Consider the following 23,680-nt stretch of genomic DNA (forward strand, 5'->3'; position numbering starts at 1 on the left):
TTATTTTTAGGTTAGGTAGGTTAATGAACCTGCATATTAACAGTTCAAAATCCCATACACATTTTGGAACACGCTGTAGAAGACTAAGTGTCTGACTCATACACTCAGGAGATAAAAGCTAAAATCATAGAAGAGTTTACATTTCAAAGCACGCTTTCATTTATTCAGATTTTTTTTTCATTTAAATCTAAACACATGCCATTCAACGTTATCTTGAGTTCCCTCTAAAATTCAAAAAATCACAATTAGAAGGTAAAAACACAATACCTGTTAAGCTCAAGATCCCTGAGAACGACAAAGGCAGAACCCATGAAATCAGATGTAGTTAAATCTCGGTCATATACCTACAAAGAGGGAAGAGGTCAGTAACACACATTAATAAGGTGAACCAACCAAATTTATTTTACTATTAATATATGCGACAGGCTGGGGATTCTGAATTCGGTCTTCTAGATCTAAAAAATAATTAGCACCATACAGTTGAGGCATTAAGCCAAGCCAATGGTGAGAAGGAAGATTATTCAAACTTGCCCATGTTTGCCTACCACAGCCAAAACAACAGCAGAAAATACTCTTAAGGCAGGATTCATGTGCATTAAAATGTTACGCACAATGGAATGCTCTCTGTAGTTTAAATGGTGTCTCATTAAAATTTAGTATTTTCCACGGTGAGCAGATCTGCCAATTAAATAGAAATTTGCTAAAGTTTCTGTAGCAATCTTATCCTGCGCTCAACTCATGCAGTTTTAACCCAGATGTTAGAGCAATTGATGCTTACACCCGGTAGCTTACAGCTCTATTAAGTATAAAGTTATTCCTAATGAGAAAGGCTTTCCTACTTGTCGTCACTACCCCAGCTGTAATAATTCTTCCACGTGCAATAACTTTAAATACAATCAATGGAGATATTATTTCCACTCTGATTTTCTGCGGAGTATAGACCACTGACCTGAGAAAAACATACAGTTTCAATGAAGGGTATAAATAATTCCTTCCACACTAATATTTTTCACCCAGAGCTTAATAATAATAAAAGAATTGGGAGACGTGGTCTTTTTAAGGGGGCAAAGATTGCTGAGAAATCCATGTGTTTAACCAAAGAGCAGATTCGAAAGCCATCTGTGATTACCTTCACACGGAGCTTTTGATCAAGGCTCTGAATGGGAAGTACAACTATCTCATCCCAAACTGGGTTCAAGTTCTTATATATGACTTTACTTTTGTACAGCGTCTTCCCGTTCAGCTTAAATTTCACATAGGGATCACTTGTGCCTTTAAAAGAAAAAAAGAGAACAAGACAGGTTTTAAAAATACACGTTAAAGCCCAGGATCTCCATTAAGTAAAGATTCTTTCCACACTCCCCTTGGCTCAAAGCATTTCACGGAGTGCACCTAGGACAAATGTCTCCCTGTGCAGGGATTGAAAGCCCCAGAGGTGGAGAGGAGAGAAAAATGAAACAATTTGGGGTAAATGACTGATTCTTCTTTGCCTTTCGTGGTAGAATACAAATGGGCTCCTTGAGCTTTTTCTGTTTGGTTTCCTTCTGAGTATTTCATCACTACACCACCCACAAAAATTCCAGAAACAAAATTCACCAGCACCAGCCGACGGTGTCAGGAGTCCTGGGGAGAAGCCCACCCCTCCCAAGAAGGGCAGCAAGTCCGTGAAAAGGGAAAAAAACCATTTTCAAACACTTGGCCAGATGGCTGACTCAACAGAACTCTGTACTTTTGGATATAATCATAATAAATCAATCAATCTCTGGGATACACTGGCTCAAAAGATGGGGCCACAGGACGAAGACTGGAACCAGGGGGCAGAGAGATTAAAAGTTGCCATTCTTCACAGCCTCCTGCACCTGCAGCAAAGCCAGTGAACATTGTCTCGCCCCTGGCCAGCTGAACGCTACCCCAGCCAGGCCCTCAGCTGGCCTCAGGGCCGACACCCCTGGCCCGCCCAGCTCCTCCCCAGGGAGCTTTGAAACAGACGCCAAGAAGAATGAGTCATGTCCCTCCAGCTACGATATCCCAAGCAGAAAGAAGGGCTGAGGACAAACCCTCCTCCCTACTTCCAGATCGGTTTGGAGGGGGGGGGAGGTGGCTGTGAACACACGCTGTGATTTCTCTGTTGTGCATGTCCGTGCATGGCTCTAAGTATGTCACCATATTTGGGACACACTTGTGTCTGAACACCCTGGGGACGGTGAAGAAAGAAGGCACAAATGAATGAACAATCGGTGAGGAGAGGCCTGAAGGCCGGCCAATAACGCCACAAAGACGGGAAAAATCTCATTTGAGGAGTTAGACTATTATAATGGACTGTGAAACAATCATGATAAGTACACAAAGACCAACATATATTCTCTGACATACACCCCAGGTGCCGCGGACGGTGCCCAGCACAGGTCCCATATGTTTACAGACGTGAATTCCTGCTATAAAGTCAAGCCAAAGTAGCGAAAGATATTATCTCAAAAACTAATTAGGCTGCTCGGCTGCAAACCTTTACTAAGTCATTAATACCCATCCTTCATTACTTTAAGCTTTTATTTTCATTAGCTCTGCTTTTTGTTTTTGGGGGAGGGTTTGGGGGGTTGGTTTCTATTTAGCTGCTGTATTAAAAATGACTGACCCCAAATGTGATCCCTTCGCCAACTACTTTACCAGAAAGGGATTTCCCTAGAAAGCAAGATCAAACACATTGTTGAGAAGCCTTCACGGGTGACCCAAGGTATCATCTGGATGGTAGCCTTCTGGCATGGCAAGCCTACCAGCTCTAAGACAAAGAAATGAAACCATACACGTACAAACATACTTATTCGACTCTCGCATTGTAAGTTGGGCAACACGGGGACCGAAGCCCTTGGCAGTCTTTATTTTATAAAGACTTGGACACACAGGGACACACACGCACACACCCAGTGTTTGCTGGCAGCTGTGAGCAGGATAGTAAAAAGGGACGCCTTCACAGCCATCCAGTGCAGTAGTCACTAGTGAGTGAGCAACCCCCCCCCTTTACAGTACATGAGAACACCTCTGGCAAGTCAGACTTTAACCATCATTCGGATATATATATTTATATATATATATAAAGCAGGGGAAAACTATAATAAAAAAGAGGCCTTTAATTAAATGAAATTGCCACTCTGGGATCAGGCCTTCATGCTTGTCAGCGTACTCTCAAAATAAACATCTCAAACCCAGGCCTCGGTGGTGTCACTTTCTCACAGGCAAAGCATACTGGGTAATCCCCAGGCATCTTGACAGCTACATAATGTTCAAACGGTTTCACGGGTGAATGGCGTCAGTTGCGTGAAAGAAAATATTAATGTCTGGAATTAATAGAAAAAGGGACCAGGGTTTACAAAGCCAAACAAGGAAAGAGGGTGTCAAGTTAGTGTGGCGTTAATTGTTAGGGAGAATTTGAGAAAGGGGGAGCACACTGTGATTTTCTCCGGGAGCCTAAGTGCCTCACCGTCAGGAAAGTGACATCTCAACTAGGCAGGTTCTGAAAAGGGGTCCGCGGCTCAAGAATGCAACTCCCCGATTATGCACATGATGAGATGACACCTGAATGGCTGGACTTTAACCTTTTTCACTAGGAGCTTCATTAACAATGAGGTTCTTTGAAAGAAAGAGGGAGCGAGGGAGCGTGGCACTCTGGGAAGAGAAGAAAAAGCCAGGAGGCCAGAAGGGCGCCTGCGTCCCGGCACGGCCCCCCAGTTCTGCCCTGTGGATCCAACGGAGGTCCCACACAACCTCAGATTGAGACGAGCTAGGTGTGAAGCAGCCTAGGCCTGCGTTTCCTGCTGCCCTCCCAACACCCCGGGGGTCAAAGCTTGCCAAAACACAGACTAACGACCATTCCCTGGTCCTCCAAAAATGCTGCAGCACGTGGCTGTGCTTGTCTCTGCCCCTGCTCAATGACACAATGCCCTGTCAAGCCCGCAGACATGAGTCTGTGGCTCACGTGCCACAGACATGAACGGCTGACTTCAGAGCCTGGCTCAGTGCTAGGCACAATGAGGAGGGGCTCGGAGGTCCGGCAGTCCCAGGGGCCTGCTTCGGCCCAGGCTCCTGCCCCTGGCGGGCAGCAGGCACACCGTAAATAGAACACAAGGCCCAAGGGATGAGTGTCAGAACAGAACTGAACTCGGGGGTGATGCTAGCTCATAGCTCACAGGTAGGAGAGATGAGCTCCGGGGTGGCGGGGGCGGGTCCTCAGCCCATGGAGGCTGAGATAAAAGTTGTTGGTTGAGATAAGGGTGGCATTTCAACTGACCTGGGAACTCAGTGGGAAAAAATATAACGAGAAATGAAGTTGAAAAGGCAGGTTTGAGTCAGAGCCCAAAGTGCTTTAAAATAACAAAACAAGGAGTTTAGTTCTGTTCTGTAAGAAATACAGGATGGTTTTGTGTTTTCTGTTCTTTTTCTTTTTGACTCTTTTTTTTTTTTTTTTAAATTTCTTCACACACATATTAGACACACACTAGTCTCGGGAAGGTATGAATGAAAAAGAGAGTCTCTACACTACTCTCTCAGACTTTCCTCATTCCCATTCTCCTAATACTCTGGTTTTGTAGGTTCATCATAGGAAAAAAATACAAGAATTGATTTGAATTCGAATGTAATCAACTTATATGCCTTGGACTTCATGCTTTTACAAAGCAAAATAAAACAAAACCAAAAAAAATACAGGTTCACCAAGGATTTTTTTTTTTTTAGCCCACTCATAAATTATCATTACTTATGTAACCAGCCACCAAATAATGGGTATTCATACCACTTCCATTTTTTTTTCTTTTTTACTAGTGCAAACAATACAGCACTAAGTATTCTTGTATGACTCTCTTGGAGTGCACGAGTATATTCAGAGGGAATTTTTAACTTCGGAACCCCAGGGCACATGAACAGCCAAACCTTTCCTGGTTTGGACAGACATCGTCACATTGTTCTTCCAAAGTTTGTCAAATTTAAATACCTACCAAGAGTATATGTTTTGTAATTGTTTCTTTGCATGCTCCCCAAAACTGGATGTTATATGTCTTTGTTTTAAAAGAACAGCAGATGGAAAAATGGTATCTCTATTTTTCTCTAATTTTGACATGTTGACTAAAGCTTAGGATCTTTTCATATTTTAGTGACCTACGTTTCTATTTCTCTGTCAGGGAAATTCGCATGCATATCATTTGTCCATTTTTCTAAGATCTCATGGTTATTTGTTTCAGGATTTGAATGAGTCTTTAATTATAGAAATCAGCCACTGGCTATAAATCTTGTCATAATTTGTTTATGCTTAAGCTATTTCTTGCAGTAAGTTTTTTTTTTTTTCCAGTTTTATTTAGTTAAATTTACCAAAGTTTTATTTATGGCTTTGTCGTTTGACATTCTGCTCGGAAGAAATTTTCTCACTATAGGATTTTAAATTAGCTCAGCTATGTTTCCTTCCACTAATCTTGTAGTTTTTCAGTTTTTACACATGAATCCTTCGTCCATCTGGAATTATTTCAGTGTAAGGAGGGACGGAAAGTCAGGTTTAGGTATGAACAGGAGAGTAAAAATGATCTGAGCCTAGCTTTAGAAATATAAATCTGGTAGCCGCTTATTATGTAGGAGGCAGAAGAAACTCACAAAAGCAAGAAAAGCTGCTGGTTGAGATAAGGCCGCCCCAGGGCGCTGGAAGGCCAAGCAAGAAGACCCAGACCACAAGAGCAGGCAATCTGGGGCTTCACCGACTGTGCCCCTCAGAACCTCACCTGGAGGGATGCTCTGTGGTCAACAAAACCAAGGGAGAAGCTGTTTACCACTTCCTTCCTTGGAATACTGACGTCTGCTAAGAACGACGTTCGGACAATACCAACACCTCAAAACTTTTCTACCTTGTGTCTCAGAAACTTATTTCTACATAAAAACCATTTTACTAGGAGCCTCTATGAACGTAATAGGAGATTCCTCCAAATCAAAGATCTAGAAAGTAAGATGGATGCCCCAAACTTGTCTAATGTGCATGGTACAGGTATTAGAAATATGTGGTCCAGGAAAGCACGACATTTGAAATAAGACGGTATAAGAGCAAAAAGCCCTTACCTGCCTTTCCTTAACTTCCTTTTCGTAAAATCCCACTTCCTTCCTTGGGCAATTTTACTGTTTCCTTATGTCTTACGATCTTCACTTGTTTCTAAAAAATGTATCAACCTGGGTGTCTGCGTGGCTCAGTGGGTTAAGCATCTGCCTTCGGCTCAGGTCATGTTCCCAGGGTGCTGGGATGGATCCCCACATCGGGATACCTACTTAGTAGGGAGTCTGCTTCTGCCTCTGCCCCTTCCCTCTGCTTAGGCTCTCTCTCAAATAAATAAATAAAATCTTAAAAAATATACACTAAGCATTTAGGATCATCTCAAGAGCTGAATGACCCAATATACTTCAATCATAGTCTCTAGCCATTTGCTGAGAAAGTCCCATAGCAATTGCTATTATTTTTAGTATTACTACTCCAGTAATTTAAAAAGGGATGAGTACAGAACAACATATGCAGTGTTAATGAAACATTCGTTTATTTTATCTATCCAAGATAACATGTACCAATTTGTCTCTGTAATCTCCTTCTATAGCCCTCTCTAATGCTGTGAAATTTCTATTACTTTTTTTTTTCTGAAATTGAATAGAAAATTCCATACAGACTTCTTACAAGATCCCATTGATTTGAGGACATTTCCCTGAAACAATCGGAGCTTTCCCAGAAAGAAAGGATTGTATTAAGAACTAAATAGTACTAAGCATTCATGGGTATTGGCTACCTCTCTACCTACCATCCTAATGTTATTCATTGAGGATTTCAGATCATATTGCATATATAATCTGGAGAAAATGACAGCTCAGAGAGGACACAGGACATCTCAAGGAGAGAGTCATCAAGAACCATATTTGTTCTCTTGGCATTTTATTTATCTACTGCCACACTGAGAGAGTTATAGAGGGGGAAAAAGGGTCAGAAGCAACAGAATTGATAAGTAGAACAGACCATATCGTATTGACTGGTTCAAGAATCATCTAATATGCCAATAAAATAAGTCTGCAATGAAGCTATAATTACAAACTTCTCTTTGTTTTTTTATACTGTAACTCATGGCCATGGTCGAGAAGCAGAAATATAAGATGCACTAAAAGGAAAGAAAATTACTACAGTCTAGTAATACAGTGATATGCACCCAGACTTTACACACACACTCAAGCACTTCACAAAAAAGGCGAGACACCTGGGTGGCTCAGTCGGTTAAACCGCTGCCTTCCGCTCAGGTCATGATCCCACGGTCCTAGGATCGAGTCCCACATCGGGCTCCTTGCTTGGCATGGAGCCTGCTTCTCTCTCTGCCTCTGCCTGCCACTCCCCCTGCTTGTGTTTGCTTGTTCTCTCTCTCTTCCTCTCTCTGACAAATAAATAAATAAAATCTTTGGGGGGAAAAAAAAGGAACCAGCCTTGGGGCGCCTGAATAGCTCAGTCAGTTGAGGTTCTGACTCCTGGTTTCAGCTCAGATGATGATCTCGGAGTGGTGAAATCAAGCCCCATGTTGTGCTCTACACTCAGCAGGGAACCTGCTTGAGGTTCTCTCTCTTCCTCTCCCTCTGCCCCTCCCCCACTTAGTGCCCACACACTCTCTCTCTCTCTGATAAATAAAATCTTAAAAAGAACAAGCCTTCATATTATATTTTTACTTGCTTTCTTCGGTCAATAACATTTCAGTCTCCTTTGTGCCCATAAATATATTTCTACAGATCAGCTCAATGGTCATTTATGTGTATATTTGTGCATATAAATAAAATATGCCTTTTAAAAACTAGCATTCCTCATTTAAAATAAAAATCCATGCAAACGTAATATTTGTAGGCAAGAACCTCCTCATTTGCTATCAGCAAAGCTCATTGGTCAAGCAAAAACATGTCAGCCATAAAAAAGAAAGGCTGTCAGGCTAGAAAAGTTTCCTAATTAAATGCACTTCTCAGAGAAGTTATTTGTTTGTGAAAATAAATTATCTCCACATGTTTGCATTAAGTTCACATTATTTTAATATCCGATAACTTTGGCTAGGCGATCTTAAGAGTGGACACAAGACAACAATTATTTGCCAAGTCTTTAGGGAAACTGAGATACACATCAATGAATTCATCCTGTATAAACAATATCTGGAAACAAGAAAAGTATAAATTTGATGTTTTTTTATCCTCCCACTTAAGAGTAATAAGTGACTAATCAAACTATTTATAAGCATGCATTTAGAATCTTTCCAATATTATACATGTTTAGAATTTCTCTTCTTGGCAGAAAAAGAACCGAGGCTGGGCCATTTTTATAGGAGACCTGTAAGTTCTGACTTTCTTTGAGGCTGCCGAAGTAAGAGCCAGATCGGATTCCCAGAAAAAACAGCCAGCGAGGATTTTTGAACAGCTGCTGCTGCCCCCTTGCGGGGACGCTCAGATTTGCACGTCAAGTTCTGACCTTCAGCAACCACAGTGGGCTTTTAGGGGAATTCAGAGGGCATTCCTCCTCAGTCACGTGGGAAAGAAGAAACAAGAATTAAATAAAGGGAACGTACTTATTCTCAGAATCACCCTCGCCCTCATCATTCTGGAAAATGGCGGCTGCATGCTTCCTGGAGCTGTTCTCTTCTTACCAAGCACAAAAGAACAGTTTCCTACCCAACCATTTTAGTGTTTTGCTGTTTGTGTTCTGCCACTTAGCACCTCTTAGTTGAGCTATTCCTGAAGTTTTCTTCTGAATATGTCGGACCCCTCTCCTCTAAGGGAGCCTGCCATGAAATGCCTCAATGGCACTTTGCTCAACACCTGCCCATGCAACGTGGGCCCCTGCAACGTGGTGGTAAAGCCATTTATCAAAATCTAGTATCGGAAACAATTTCTAATGACCAATTGACAGTGGGGTCAATGATCCGAACTTAACCAGTTTTACTAAAGCTTGTTTAACTTTTTATGAAGTTCAACAAAAACTTGCTTATTTTTGACTATTTATAAGTTTATATGGAGTAAGTGAGTGGGACCTAATAGAGCTGTTGGAAGTAAAGTCCTTCTGGGACCTTCAGACTCCCCCTTGCACCACAACCTCCCTAAACGTTTTTCAGGTCCACCTACCCCACACCCAGGCTTCGCTCCATATCCACCTTCCCCCTAATATCTTCTTTTCTGTCCTGTCATTCATCCCTTTCTGGGCTCTGCAGTCTAAACTATGGCATGTCCAATCACTCCCCCTTTATTTTATTTTATTTTATTTTATTTTATTTTATTTTATTTTATTTTATTTTATTTTTGGACTGACAAATATTTAAAATTCTGTTTTCATTCCGTCTTCATAAACCAATTAACAAACATGACCCAGGAACCTTCAGCTGTGTTTAAAAGTTCTCATCTCATAACCTTATACATACCATTTTATAAATATGGATTAAAGGAAAACATTATCAGTATACTGACAATTTCAGAAAATTGGTTAATGGGCCATTTGGTGAACAGATTATTGGACAAATTGGCTTTTGGCGAAGTGGTCATTGAGCGATGTTTACAGCCGTGTTTTCGGTCCAAAGCACACAAGGGTGTCAACCTCTGCTTCCTGCATCAGTTAGGACTGTCCCTGTCACATCAAACTATGAAGGACCCAGATAAACTTAGAATAGGAGCATAAGTTTAAATGTAACGAAAGAGACAGCAGCCTCCACGGAGAAGAGACAAAGGATGGGAGCTTGGCCATGACATTAATGGCGGTCATGCTCTCATTTAATCCTCCCAAAGCTGGAAGGGGTAGCATTATTTATGTTGTTGTTTGAAAGATGAGGAAAGTTAGTGAGTTCCCAGAGCCAAGCCTCAGACTCAGATCGACGTCTGTATGAAGTCTTCGTAACTAGAGCAACTTTAAAGCCTCACCTGTCCCCTCCCTCTGAATCAGGATGACGGCTCCAGCCAATGCAGCGTGGAGAAAGTCACACGGTTTTCCTTCCAAGGCTGGGCCACACGGGGGGGATCCAGCTCCTGCCTTGTGCCCTACACTCACACATCAGAGGCATGACAACTCTGAGCCACAGTGTTTCACAGAGTGGCCTCGAGTGGAACAGACCTGGTCTTCCAGCAGGTTCCCAACATTGGCGCAAACAGGGCTTCAAGCCCCCAGATGATCACTCCCAACAGGCGAGACGTTCTCAACCTTCAAGTCTTCCCAGTAGATGTGGCAGATGGCGTGTGGCAGAGAAGCCATTCCCAGCGGGCCTTGTGGAAATTTCCACGCCCGGAATTCATGAGCATGGGGTGGTTTGGGGTTGCTAAGCTTTGTGGTAGCTGGTTACATGGGGATGGCTTCTGGAATAATCACCTTCACCATCACATGCTGTGTTCTCTGCCTCAACTTCAGCGTGCCAGGTGTGTCTGAGGTGTGATGATGGCGTGATAGGACGACGATCTCAACTACACCCCAAGGAAGTCACAGGACGTACAGAGATATATGGATGCCCCCTCTGAACTTAATTCTCTGTATAAAACGCCCACACACCCTGCAGCAGAACACAGCAGATCAACCTCACGATGAAACGGAGTCAGGAAACAAAACTCCTGAAAACATAGCATGCAATGGGGACCGTGTTGTATTGACACAGAAATGAGCATCTGATAAAACCACTCACTCTGGGGGCGCCTGGAGGGCTCTGTGGGTTCAAGCCTCTGCCTTCGGCTCAGGTCATGATCTCAGGGTCCTGGGATCAAGCCCTGCATTGGGCTCTCTGCTCAGCAGGGAGCCTGCTTCCCTCCCCTCTCTCTCTGCCTCTCTGCCTGCTTGTGATCTGTCTGTCAAATAAATAAAATCACCCCACTCAGTCTGGAGAAGCCCCTGTCCACTAAATGGAAGACATGCTACATTAAGTTCAAGTCAATGATCTTCAGTTGGATGTAAGGCCGTTTGTTATGTGCAGCAGATACAGGAAACATGCTGGTCTCGGTCCAAGGCACTTCCTATGAATTGGGACAGGATCCCCCTGAAGGAAGAGCTTAACCGACTCTATAAAACAGAAGAGTACCAAGACCTTCTAATAAGCTGGTCAGGAGGCACAGAACCCCAAAACAAAGTACAATGGAGATCTCCCGAGGAAAGGGTTCCATTGTGGGAACACATTAAGGCTCTACAGAGAAACACGGCCGACCAAGGATGCTCAGTATCAAAATGGGAAAGGTTATCAACAGAAACGGGTTTCAAAAATCAGCCCCACTGGGGCACCTGGGTGGCTCAGTGGGTTCTCCACTGCCTTCGGCTCAGGTGATGATCTCAGGGTCCTGGGATCGAGTCCTGCATCAGGCTCTCTGCTCAGTGGGGAGCCTGCTTCCCTCTCTCTCTCTCTCTCTGCCTACTTGTGATCTTTCTCTGTCAAATAAATAAATAAAATTAAAAAAAAATCAGCCCCACTTACTTGCTGAGGTAGCTTGGCAGGTTGGCACAACCCAGCAAGCAGAGAAAAGCCAACCACTTCCTGTGATTTCAGACGGGGGTCTGCCTCGCTGAAAGTCTCAAGTTGACTCTTGAATGACTATACACTGGATGGCTGGGTTTCTGTTGCTTGCACAGAGCAAGCCAGTGATCTCACGCCATCTGGTGTTCAGAGAAGGTACTCCAACGTGAAGCAAACCCCAGGTTTTGCAAAAGAGTACTGATTGTGATCCTTTGATACAGTAACACTGGTGTGGTGCTGGCATATGAACAGAAACAAAACAAAACATCTGTAGGGTTCAAAGAGAAATCCAAGAAGCGACCCTAATGTGTATTACATTTTAATACACAATTAAAAAGTGGCAATCAAATCATTAGGGAAAGGAATATTTAGTCCTTGCTAATTAAATAGCCATTTGGCAAAAAGTAAATCTAAGTTTCCACTCTGAGCCAGAAAATCAAAAATTAAGCTTGAGACAGATCAAAGAGATAAAAGAAAAATGTCAAAAAAAACAGCAACGAGAATAAATATAGGTTGGAGTGTACCCCTTTCAAGAAAGAAAGGCCCTTATAAAAACAAAGGAAGAAACTCTCTAGAATAGGATTGGAAGACTTGAAAAGAATTTTGCAACAAAATTTTATAAACAATTTAGAAAGCAAATGGGAAATTAGAAAAATATACTGGAATATACCTAGAGAACAGAAGAATGAGTGGCAGTAACAGATAGAACGGGTTTGCACAAAAGAGAAGCAGATAGCTCATAACCAAACGCATCTGAGGGACCAAAATTACTAATAGAAATTGAAACAAATATAATACTTTTTCCTCTATCAAATTAACAAAGATAAAATCTACACACAACGTAGGTGAGAAGTGGAAAGTAGACCATGTAATATGCTATTGGTGGGTGAGCAACAGAGGGAGATATTGCCAGCTGCAATTCTATAATGAGAACCTTGAAATGCTCAGATTAATGGACACATCTGCAAAGAAATAAAAAAGAAAGTCGTATGCCCAGATTTTAGGCACAGCAATGTTTACATGGTGCGTTATTACTTAGGATAAAAATGTTGAAAGAAACTGGAATATTGATTAAACGAAGAATGATGTACTATAGTCATCTTCTCATTTCTTTTCAAAATGGAATTTTGATCATATGGCAAAAAAAAAAAAAATACATGTGGTTTAAAAAAAAAAAAAATCAAATGATCAAGGAGGTTAAAGCCAGTGAGTGACCAAGAAAGATGCTGTTCACCATCCCATGACTGCCCAGGTTGGCCACTATTTTCTGAATTAAATTTAAGATGGGGAAAATAAAACCATCAACCCATTATACAGTCCTTATTCCAATCACTAAAAATGAGCTTCTCCTTCATGTCTGCTGCTGCAGAAACACAAAGTGGGAATTGGTCTCAGAAAACACCCTTCGCACCCTTTGCCCCCCACCCTGGGGGCAGAGTGCCAGAGAGGGGAGGAATCAATCTATTCCAAAAAGAGACAAAGCAAAGGATATGTAAACAGTAAAACAAATGATCAAGAAACTGGGAAGAAAGATGATGATAAGACTGGCAGAAATGCTGTGAGTCCTTCCCTTCCCCGAGGGATAATGCAAAATAAAACACCGACAAGAATAAAGACAAGTAGACACACACAATACTACCTACTGTTTACTGTGCGATGCTCTGTGTCCTCCAACCCCACCCATACCCCCATGTCCCTGCGAGCATTCACGCCAGGAGAATCCTCACAACCTTCACTAGATGGCACTGTGTTAGCACCCAAACCTGGGGGTCTGCACCCAGGGTCCAGGACTTGCATTCACCAAAACTCCACATTAGGGCACAAAAGCAAAAGATGGCTTTTTCAGACACAGCGGGATACACCTGGAAGAGGCTGCTGGGGGTCTGGCCCAGGCTCCACAGAGCTGTCTGTGTCCACTCAGAACACACCTGCCAGGAAGCCGTATGGCTGTTCTTCAGCACACAACACCAAGAACAGGGGTTCTAGAAACACCCCATCTGTCCCCCAATTACAGCTGCAAAGAGGACAATGGGTATCTTTCTAGCTCTAATACAACGGTATCTTTTCTTTTTAAAGAAGAAATATATAATCTGTAAAAAAGTTAAAAGGATACAAATTAGCCTATTTTGCTATTGCAAAAGGAACGGAGGTCAGAAAACAGAGGAACCAGACATTCGAATTTTGGGGTAGGAGATCAGTACTTACTAAACACCTGTCACATGCCAGGCTTTTCACACTGGTGCAACCTCTTATATTTTTTGTCTAAGTCATTCTTTCCAAAGAGGAAAATGACTTACCCAACATATTCTTCCTGCAATGTGCAAATAAAGTTGTTACTGCACTAAAAACAAAGGTCAACCACCTACCTGTGCTGGAAAAGGAGAGAGAGAGAAGTTTGCTAGATGAACAGGTCCTGAATTTTCATCACCTAAAACCCCCCTCAAAAAGCACCATCAACCCTCAGCCTTCAGGCCTCCAGTCAAAGCGATTTTTGTTGTTACAATGAACTCCTTCCAAGGACTTTTGCAACACTGCAAAGTGACCACCAGAGGGCATCAGCAACACAGTGTTCTAGGGCTTCTCTGTCTTCACGTCAAGGAAAAGCAGGGTTTTAATGCAAGGGCTCTGGGTTTTCAGGAACTAATGCTGGAGGTTTTAACAGGATTTGAGCTGAGCATTCTTCCCAGGATAAGAGGCCTTCCCAGGATAAGAGGCCTTCCCATGTCACAGAGCGGAATGGAAGGAAATTCATGACTTAGAAAACGACCTGTAGGGGGCAGTCTTCTAAATGGGGCCACACCGCTAGCACAACCTCATTAAACCCTCTCAGCCTCCCAGGTGCTATTCTTAAATCCAGGATGATGCCTACAGGTAGGGCCGTGTCCATGGCAGTGAGTTACTGGCCACCCACTAACGTCAGTGCTTTGGAATGACCTGTAGGCTTTGCTGGGTTTGTTCAGTGCACGTGGCACACACACACACACACACACACACTCACACCACATATTCTGTACAAGGGAAAGACCAGTTGACAACAAAAGACCCTCTGATGCCCACTGTTAAACCTGCCCATTGTTCCGAAGCCAGAGCCCCCTCCTAATTCTGCCCAAAGAACAATTCTCAAGTATAAAGTTGAACCAACTTCACCCAAAACCCCAGAAAAATCTCAAAATTCCACCTTGATAATCTATTTAAAAAACCGTCATTCTGTTTGAGCCAGAGAAATGAGAGATTTCCATAAAATGTCCACAGCACTCTTTACACGAAAAAAGTCTACCATCCAGGCCTGGTTCATGGTATCATAATGAAGAGAGGTGCTCTGGAATCTGAGAACCTGCCTCCCACTTGTTTTCAGACGGGTCAACCGACTGAAAGTTTCCAATCCTCAGTGTCAAGCCTTGTAAACTCCTTGTAAGCCCATTTCCTGGGGGATGTCAGAAATGTCTTTTCCTAGATACCATGACTTTCCACTTTACTGCCCAATAAAAAATATATATAGAAAAAAATAGCCTTTTACCACCTAATATCCCCAGACACTTTCCTTTCATTTGAGGTCATATTACTGAAATGTTTCCTAGTCACCGCAGTTGAAAGTGTGAGCTTTCCCAAATTTAGAGGACAACTCCTTTATTTTCAATCAAGTTTTTACTCTGCTTCACTAAAAAGCAGTTTCTGAGAGCCAAATTCCAAAATCAGAACACAGTATTCTAAGATGCATGTTGGCAAACTTTGGCCCATGGGTCAAATCCAGCCCACGGCTTGTTTTGGTAAATAAAGTTGTAGAATCCAACCTAATCATGACCGTGAGTTTGCATATTATCTTTAGATGCTAATTCGAACCAAGAATTACTTCTATTTGGCCTTTTGGAAAGCTGCTAACATTTTTAACTTTAGAAAACATTAAATAATACACCAGATGTGATATAGCACTCTGGATAACGTCTGTCAGTTTCGTACAATGGATTATCGGCACCTGAGAGTCACACTGTCAATGATTCTTCTCTTTCCTCTTCAGTGATGCAGCTCTGTGACCAAAAAGGAAATGAATCATTAAAATGGATCTAAAGATAATGGCTCTTCTGGCGCTACACCAGCAGAGGTAAGTAGCTGTCACTGAGCCCTTATGGCCCATAAATCCTAAAATATTTACTTTCTGGCCCTGGACAGAAAAAGTTGCCAACCACATCCTAGACAGAAAGTTACATAAACGATACCGATTACACAACAATCTAAAGAAAATACCAAACTCTTTCCTCAGAGGATGATTCATCAAAAAACAGTTTTTCTCCCTAAACATTCAGAAACGACACTGTGCAACTGACTTTGGTATCCCAGAGCAGTCCCTCCAGAGCCAAGGACCCAAAACATCTCAACGATATTCCAAAGGCCGACCTGTCGTAACGGAAAATCATTATCTGGTCCATTTGAACCATTCTGCTTGAGGCTTAAACATTAAATACATGATTCACTATGATTCACTATCAGGAAAACAAAATATAAACTCCTATGTTTGTAGTTGGAGCATAAAGAGAGGGCACGGGGGTGCCGACAAACTGAAAGACTGGTGAGGGACCCAGTTCCAAGGTCACTGATGGGGGCATTGACGTGGAACAGAACACCAAGCTCTTCACTGGGAGTCAGGAATATAGGCTATTCTCATTACTATTACTCATTAAGAACTATAACAACACATGGGGCACCTGGGTGGCTCAGTCATTGAGCATCTGCCTTCAGCTCAGGTCATGATCCCAGGGTCTTGGGATTGACCCCTGCATCAGGCTGCCTGCTAGGTGGGAAGCCTGCTTCTCCCTCTCCCACTCCCCCTGCTTGTGTCCCTCTCTCACTGTGTCTCTGTCAAATAAAAAACAAAAAACAAACAAACAAACAAAAAACCATAATAACACTCTTTATCCTTTACTGAGTGTTTTCTATATGTATGGTTCTATGTTACATCTACTTCCTTTTTGTTCATTCTAATGACTTTAATGATATTCTAATGACTTATAATGGCATCATGACATCATGCCCATTTTACTGATGGGTAAACTCAACTTCAGAGAAGGTGATGGAGATGCCATAGGAGGTTCCAAGCTGGGAAAAAGGCTGTAATGTCCAAACCTCTCCTTGCCCCACCGAGCTACCCAGGCTATGCGGAGAGCTCCCTCACACACTGCGTCCCTATGTGACCTTGGTCCACATAGTCTCTGGACTTTAGTCTACAGAATTCAAGCTTCTGTTGGGTTGGCCATTGAAGCAGGTAATCTGTATGAGGTCCTGAACTTCCAAAATCATCTGAATCTCTTCCGTGACTTTCACCATCAGGTCCTAGGAGAGAAGCAGTGCAGTGCTCATCTCGTGGAAGGGACTCAACCATGCTCGCTACCTGAAGGAAGGAGAGAGCGACCGAATTCTCTTCCCTTTGGGGAGGATGTTTCCCCCTCCTACTACCGTCTTTAGTATTCCTTTTCTTTAAGCTCCTGGTGGATTTACTTAAGGAAGCATCCTATGTGTAAACCATCACTGTGGCACTGTAGGATATACAAGATGAATAAAATCGCCATTCAGCTAATAGAGTGCTAATATCTTAATACAGCAACTTGGTCATTTATCCAGATAAGAGTACAAGTATATGTTTCATGGAGGTAACATTTTTATAGGCTTGACATGAGAGAGAACTTGTGTCTGTGATAAACAGACAAAGAAGTGGCATCTGGGGGCACTGGGTGGCTCAGTTGGTTAAGCATCTGCCTTCGGCTCAGGTCATGATCCTGGAGTCCAAGGACTGAGTCCCACATCGGGCCCCCTGCTCAGCAGGGTCTCTCCTTCTCCCTCTGACCCTCCCCCCTCTCGTGTTCTCTCTCTCATTCTCTCTCTCAAATAAATAAATAAAATCTAAAAAGAAAAGAAGAAGAAGAAGAAGAAGTGGCATCTGAATGAATCTTGAAGGATATTTCGTATTGTATGAATTGGCTATCCAGCTTATATCCACAGACCTGGAGGACATGTTTCATAGAATAAATAACGGTAATTCGTGGATAATTCAAAATTCCTTTTGTATTTAGTATTTTGGCATATCAAACAGTTCTCTGTATCAAATTGTGTTAATCAGGCTAATATCAAATTAAATTATGTTCAGAGAATACAAACTAAGAGCACTGGAGAGCAAAGAGGAAACAAGGGAAAGCCTGAGGAAAAGGAGATGTTGTGCCTAATAGAGAATTGAGACTCTGCCCATCAGGAGAAGCTAGTGCTTGTTCTCATGTGCCAACACATACTGGTGGACAGCGGTTGCCTAGAACAGCGGTGCTCAAGTGTGTTTCCTGGACCACCCGTTCAGGATTGCCCTGAACTTGTTAGAAATGCAAATTCTTGGTTTCCCCATCCCCACACCATCCAGACTTGCTGAATTAGAATCTCTGGGGGTGGGCCATGTGTTTTTATCAGCCCTCCAGGCTACCCTGGTGTTCATTCAAATTTGAAAACTATTGGTCCGAAGGACTGTGTTGGATAAAATTCTGATGCTGTGGGTCGCATAGAAATTATCATTGTACTGATAAAGAATGTCCGTCCCAGGCAAGGAGTCAGGACTGGGAGCATGTATGATGGTCGTTCTGGTCCCTGCCTAAATCAACAGTGCCCACTTGTATGCTACCCTGCCTTGAGGGGTCTCTGGAACATTTCCCTGATCACTAACATAATGTTTATGAAAATCAAGCAGAAATTTATAGCGTCACCATGTAGGAAGGCACACCACACCTCCAAGTACAGAAAAAGAACTGCCTGGGAGAGGGATATTTTCTCAATAATGATGAACTTTCCCAGTAAATAAAAGAAAACAGACAAGAACAGTCACTACTTGTTCCAAAAGATAGAGGTGCTGGAACAGCACAGTTGATGACCTAGATGCCTTACTAGATATTTTAGTTGGATCATACTGAGTTTATACAAGATAAAGCCAAAGTCATATGATGTTTAACTCTGATGAAACTATTCAGAAATGACAATGGCTGGGATGATAGCACAGATGACAGTTTCTCTTTTGTCTCTAAAAGGGCAAAGGTATGGAGCATGAACACATACACCCCATTCTTCTGGTTATTTTCTGATGTGTGCAATGCTTTCTTCATCATCTACTAAGTTTACTGCCATCTACTAGGAATGTACAGTAAGTGCATCATTAGGATATGTCAAGGGTGGTAGAGCCAGACCACTGGGAGAAAGATCCAGAGATGGTTGGTCCACTGGAAAGAGGGGAGCTGGTTTGTAGAAGTAGTCCAGGGTCTGCACTCATCCCCAAAGTTACAAACTATTAGCAGAGTTCCAAAATTTAAAACAAAAGAAAAAAACATGTTCTTTTAAAAGGTTTAGAATACTTTCTTCTTTGGAAAGTTAAATACACTCTCCACGGAACACACTTCCCACTCCAGATAAGCTTTCACAGAACAAGCTTGATAAAGATCTTAGTTTGACAGGAGCACCCATGGGACACTGTGCACATTCAGAGCAAGAGTTGGGATTTTTGTGGGAGTTCACATCACACGGGTTCATGACTGTTGCCTCAATGTTACTTCAGGTGTGAAATGTTACCTGATCAAATCATTAACAATAACACAAGACATGGATTTATTAAAATGCATGAGTTTATAGCACGTAAGTGGTAGCACACTGGAAGTCATATGACTGAGAGAAATTATGATTTTGGTGGAAAAAAAATTAACCAAAGAGTAAAAACACGAGAGGTTTTTCCACTACTTTGAAATCCTGTGTCTGAGAAAAGACAAAGGGAGGGAGAGAGAGAGAGAGAGAGAGAGAGAGATAGTAATTTTGTTTAAAAAAAAAAAAATGGAGGGTGCCTGGGTGGCACAGTTGGTTAAGTGACTGATTTTTGGTTTCAGCTCAGATCATGATCTCAGGACCCGATCTCAGGGTCCTGAGATCAAACTCGAGGTCAGGCTCTGCACTCAGTGTGCAGAGTCTGCTTGAGAGTCTCTCTCTTCCTCTCCTTTTATCCCTCCTGCTTGTGCTCTCTCTAAATAAATACATACATACAAACATGCATAAATCTTTTTTTTAAGTTAAAATATTTTATATACCCTGAAAGATGGAAGTAAGTCAGGTGAGATCAGATTGACAGATGAATCCATAATCTAAAACATGAGCAGAAGAAAATCACAGCAACAAAAGAGCTTTCAGAAGCAGGGCTGGGTGGGAGAATATGAGGGCATGTGCCAGGTACACCGTGGATGCTCTGAGCTTGCAGGAAGCAGATACGGGAAGCAGAAGACAGTCTGAGAAAATATCAGGGCACAGCATATGTACAGCAGCTGGGTGGCCCAGGACCATCCTCTCCCCTTGGTGCCAAGCAATGATTAGCAAGAGCCCTTGAATGCAAGCACAGTAAGCCAGGGAGGAAAGCTTTGATATGTGGTAACCAGGAACTGGTGATAACCGGGAGGAATGGCAAGGAGCCAGCCTGAACCACTGGTTCAGCCTGTCCAGTTGTGTGTCCCAGTCCTCCTTGCTAACAGGGAAGATGGGACACAGTAAGCAAAAATAACATCCATGGATGGGGGCACAGGGACACAGAGACATACAAAAAGATGAGCATCAACATGTCAAACTGGAATAGCTAAGAGATAAAGTACAGAATAGGAGATTTTAAATGTCTACTTAGTATTCTCACACATAGGATGGAATCATCTCATTTAGGAAACAATCATAGGCTGATATAAAAATTTAAAAAGTGGCAATTCAACACATGAATGGAACAGCACAGTGGTCACAATGGACAAGAAAATGAGAAAGCTGGAAGGCCAAGTGGAGGAATTCTCCCTGAAAGGAAAAAGTCATGGGAAGAATGAGAAAGAAAAGCTAGCAGACATTGAGGACAGAGGGAAGGGTCTGGGGGAGACACTCAATTCCTTAGAATAGAATGTCTTTCTTACTAAACAAATTCTTTAAAATACCATAAAGAAAACTCAAATATATTTCCCTGTAAATAAATGTAAAATCTCTGAAGGATAAAAATAACATAAAAATAAAAGATAAGCAACAGATTAAGAGAAAAAAAAGAATTAAAAACGGAGAGAAGAAAAAGTTGAAAACTGGACAGAAGACAGAGAGAAACTCACAAAATAAGGCAATATGAATGACCACATTTGTGATCATGATAATCCACAAAGTACAAATTAAAACAAGGAGAGTCGATACCCAACCTATGAGATTGCCAAGAACTAAGAACGGAAAACTAGATACTCGACAGTGAGGAAGTGGGGAAATTGTAAACATATTGTAAGAGAGGGCATATTCTGCACCTCCTGGAGGGCAATTTGCCAGGATCTCTTAAATTTAACAATGCGTATCCCCTGGATCTTGACTTCCATCTCCAGGTTCTGTCCTAGCTGGTGGCGACAGTTAGCTTTCATGAAGCGCTAGAAGCCAGACATAGTTTTAAGTACTAAAGAAGTTACTACATTCAGTACTCCCAATAGCCTGTAACAAAGGTTAATATTACTATCCTCGTTTTAGAGCTGAGGAAACTAAGTTACAGAGGGGCCAAGGAACATTTCCTAAATCAAACAACAATAAATGGAGAAGGGCAGGATTTGAGCCCAGGCAGTCTCATCAGGCTGTCTGCTCCCAAGCACATGCCAGTTTTTGTAGGATATAATCTCATCTGTGTATGAAAACATACTTGAGGTATTCATCATAGTATCATATATATCCCTAAGAAGGAAAAAGCATTGTCAGCCAAGAAACAGATGAATAACATATCCTATTATGGAATATTATGTGGTATTTAAAAGAAAGGAGATATATTTACATAGAAAAACATGGTCAATCTTGAAGACATCTTTAGTGAAGCACAAAAAAAGCTTCTTGCAGAATAATACAGCCATTATAGTATTTTAATTAAAAATATACATGTGTGCACGTGTGTGTGTGTAAAGGCACAGAAACAGAAAAAGTGAACAAATCAAATCATGAAGGTAAGAGATGTTATCCTGGGGGTGGGGAGTCCAGTGGGATTTCAGGGCAGGAGGGAGATGGAATTCAAAGGGCATTTCCATCTACATGTACGTTTGATGGCTTCATGCTATGGATGCATTCACATCTTTTCTTATGCATAATTAAAGTAGAATCAAAGGAACATTTTCTTGAGTAGTTGCTATATGCCAGGCATAAAGCTATTACTGTCATCTCATCTCATTTAAAACAACTTTATGTGATTATTACTATTATCATTATTGTTATTAATTTAATAACAGTAAAAGACAGTAAGATTCAGGGGATTTAAATACTTTGCTGCAAAGGCCTTGATACCTAAGGGGTGTAGATTTGAGCTCCACTCTGTTGCAGGAGATGGGAAAGGCGGCCTAATCACGTAGAGACAAGAGTACAGATGCAGGTGTGCCAGGCTTACCACAGCGGTCCCGGATGACCAGGTTCCGGCCTTCCTTCAGATGGATGGTGAGGAGGTAGGCAAAAGGACTGGGCAGATTACTCAAGCCATCGCCGGCTTCCCCAAACATCTACACAGACAGAGAAGTAGGTTAAGTCTGCTGTTTGGTGATCGAGGGAGAGAATTTCAGAGCCGAAGCAAAAGTCACTACAGAGGCAAATCGTCAAGCTGCATCTCCCACCCCCCAAGCTTGATGGCCTGGCTACAATGATTTATTAGCACATCCTTCAAGTTTCTCCCCAGTGGGATTTTTTACCAGAATCCCTGATCATATCTTTGCAATCTTAACTCTGTCCCAACATAATCACACACGTGGTAAGCCAGTATCTGACATACCCTTAAGCTCAGTGATTTCTGGTAGGATTCTTTCTTCTGGAACTCAAGAGACAGCCCAGAGGGAGGGAGTAGCACATGCGGATTCCACGTGTGTCCCACAGACATGGGTCCAGACTCAGATGCAAAGCAGCTACCTCATTTTCTCTTCCTTCCCACCAAAACTTTCCACCCTGGCACACCTCCTCCACATTTCTGTTCACGACCACTCCACTGTCAACCCAGAGCCCACATATCCATCGGGTACATACCCCTCCCGTGTCCACATGTGACATACTTTGAGCGCTCTCCCTTTTGCTAATTGTCCTCCATTCCCTGCCTCCACTGTGGTGTCTCCTCCACTTATCCTCAGTCTTGCTTCCCCTCAACATGGCTCACTTCCCTGTCCAGGAATTCACCAACTCCTACCGACCACAAGGTCGACTCCAAGTCCATTTCTGAATATTTATTCAATGAATCCAACTAAAGTGTTGAACTAGAACTTTGCACTCTAGCTCAAATTTTTGTCTTTCCAAAGAGAAAGGACAGATAAAGTAATTTATCGTTCACTTATTGGACATTCAATTAATCGATTTTGTGGCTGGGTCTCCCTTGACAGCCTTCTTTTGAAAGTTTCCCCCATCCAGGTTTCAAAGCACTTCCGAATGGCTTTGTCTCCTTTACCATCCCACTCAACTGCCTAGCTGCTCTGTATTTTTAGAAAAATCGGTCCCAGTCTGACAGATCGATAGACCCTGAATTAATCTTTCCCAGCCATAATGTGTAAGGCCTGCCTTTGTAGGTGGAACTGCTTCGGCGTGCTTTAAAAACAGGCAAAGCAATACAGATCCACACATTTGCTAAGAAATCATGTTTACTCCAGTGTTTGTTTTTAAGGAACGTCACTCACAGATGGTTCTTCAAATTGTTGGGATGTCAGAGAAGCATTCAGATCGCCACTTTCGCATAGCTTCTGTAAAAAAAGAAAAAAAATCCCGCTTTCAAAAGGCAAAATGGTATCAGCCTACAGGGATAGATAGACTTTATCAGATCATTCGCTTTGAGTCTGCCATCTGCATGGTCAATTTCAAGTGCACAGGCTGCCTTCCCACAGACGTGGCCAGGGTTGGCGATAACAGTTGGATTCAGTAGAGCCCCTCTGGCTACAGCCTCTGCCAACTTAGTCCTCGATCGGAGGACGGACAAGGCTGACTCTGCTCTACCACCTTTCATTCAACCAGGCTCTAGTGGGCAGGCAGCATGAAGTGGGAGCACCTGAGCCCTCCCACCAGGTCCCTCCCACCACGGGCCTCCCTGGTCCTCTGCCACCAAAGAGAAGTGGGCAGATCACATGGCGGAGACCTGGGCTCATCACTCAGGAGGGAACATTTCAAAATGTTCCCTATCTTCC

At 42.5% G+C, this 23,680-nt stretch overlaps 1 protein-coding gene across 1 annotated transcript in view; it reads right to left on the bottom strand.

The window, feature by feature from the left end:
* The window catches only part of MCTP2 (multiple C2 and transmembrane domain containing 2), a 646,489-nt gene that overhangs the window by 143,325 nt on the left and 479,484 nt on the right, over positions 1–23,680 (bottom strand). Inside the window, 4 exon segments of the mRNA XM_082736421.1 lie at positions 268–344; positions 1,130–1,272; positions 21,919–22,027; positions 23,180–23,242. Coding sequence (XP_082592547.1) covers positions 268–344; positions 1,130–1,272; positions 21,919–22,027; positions 23,180–23,242 — 392 coding nt within the window.

This window comes from Mustela nivalis (genome assembly GCF_964662115.1).
Source record: "Mustela nivalis genome assembly, chromosome: 6".
Taxonomy (NCBI): domain Eukaryota; kingdom Metazoa; phylum Chordata; class Mammalia; order Carnivora; family Mustelidae; genus Mustela; species Mustela nivalis.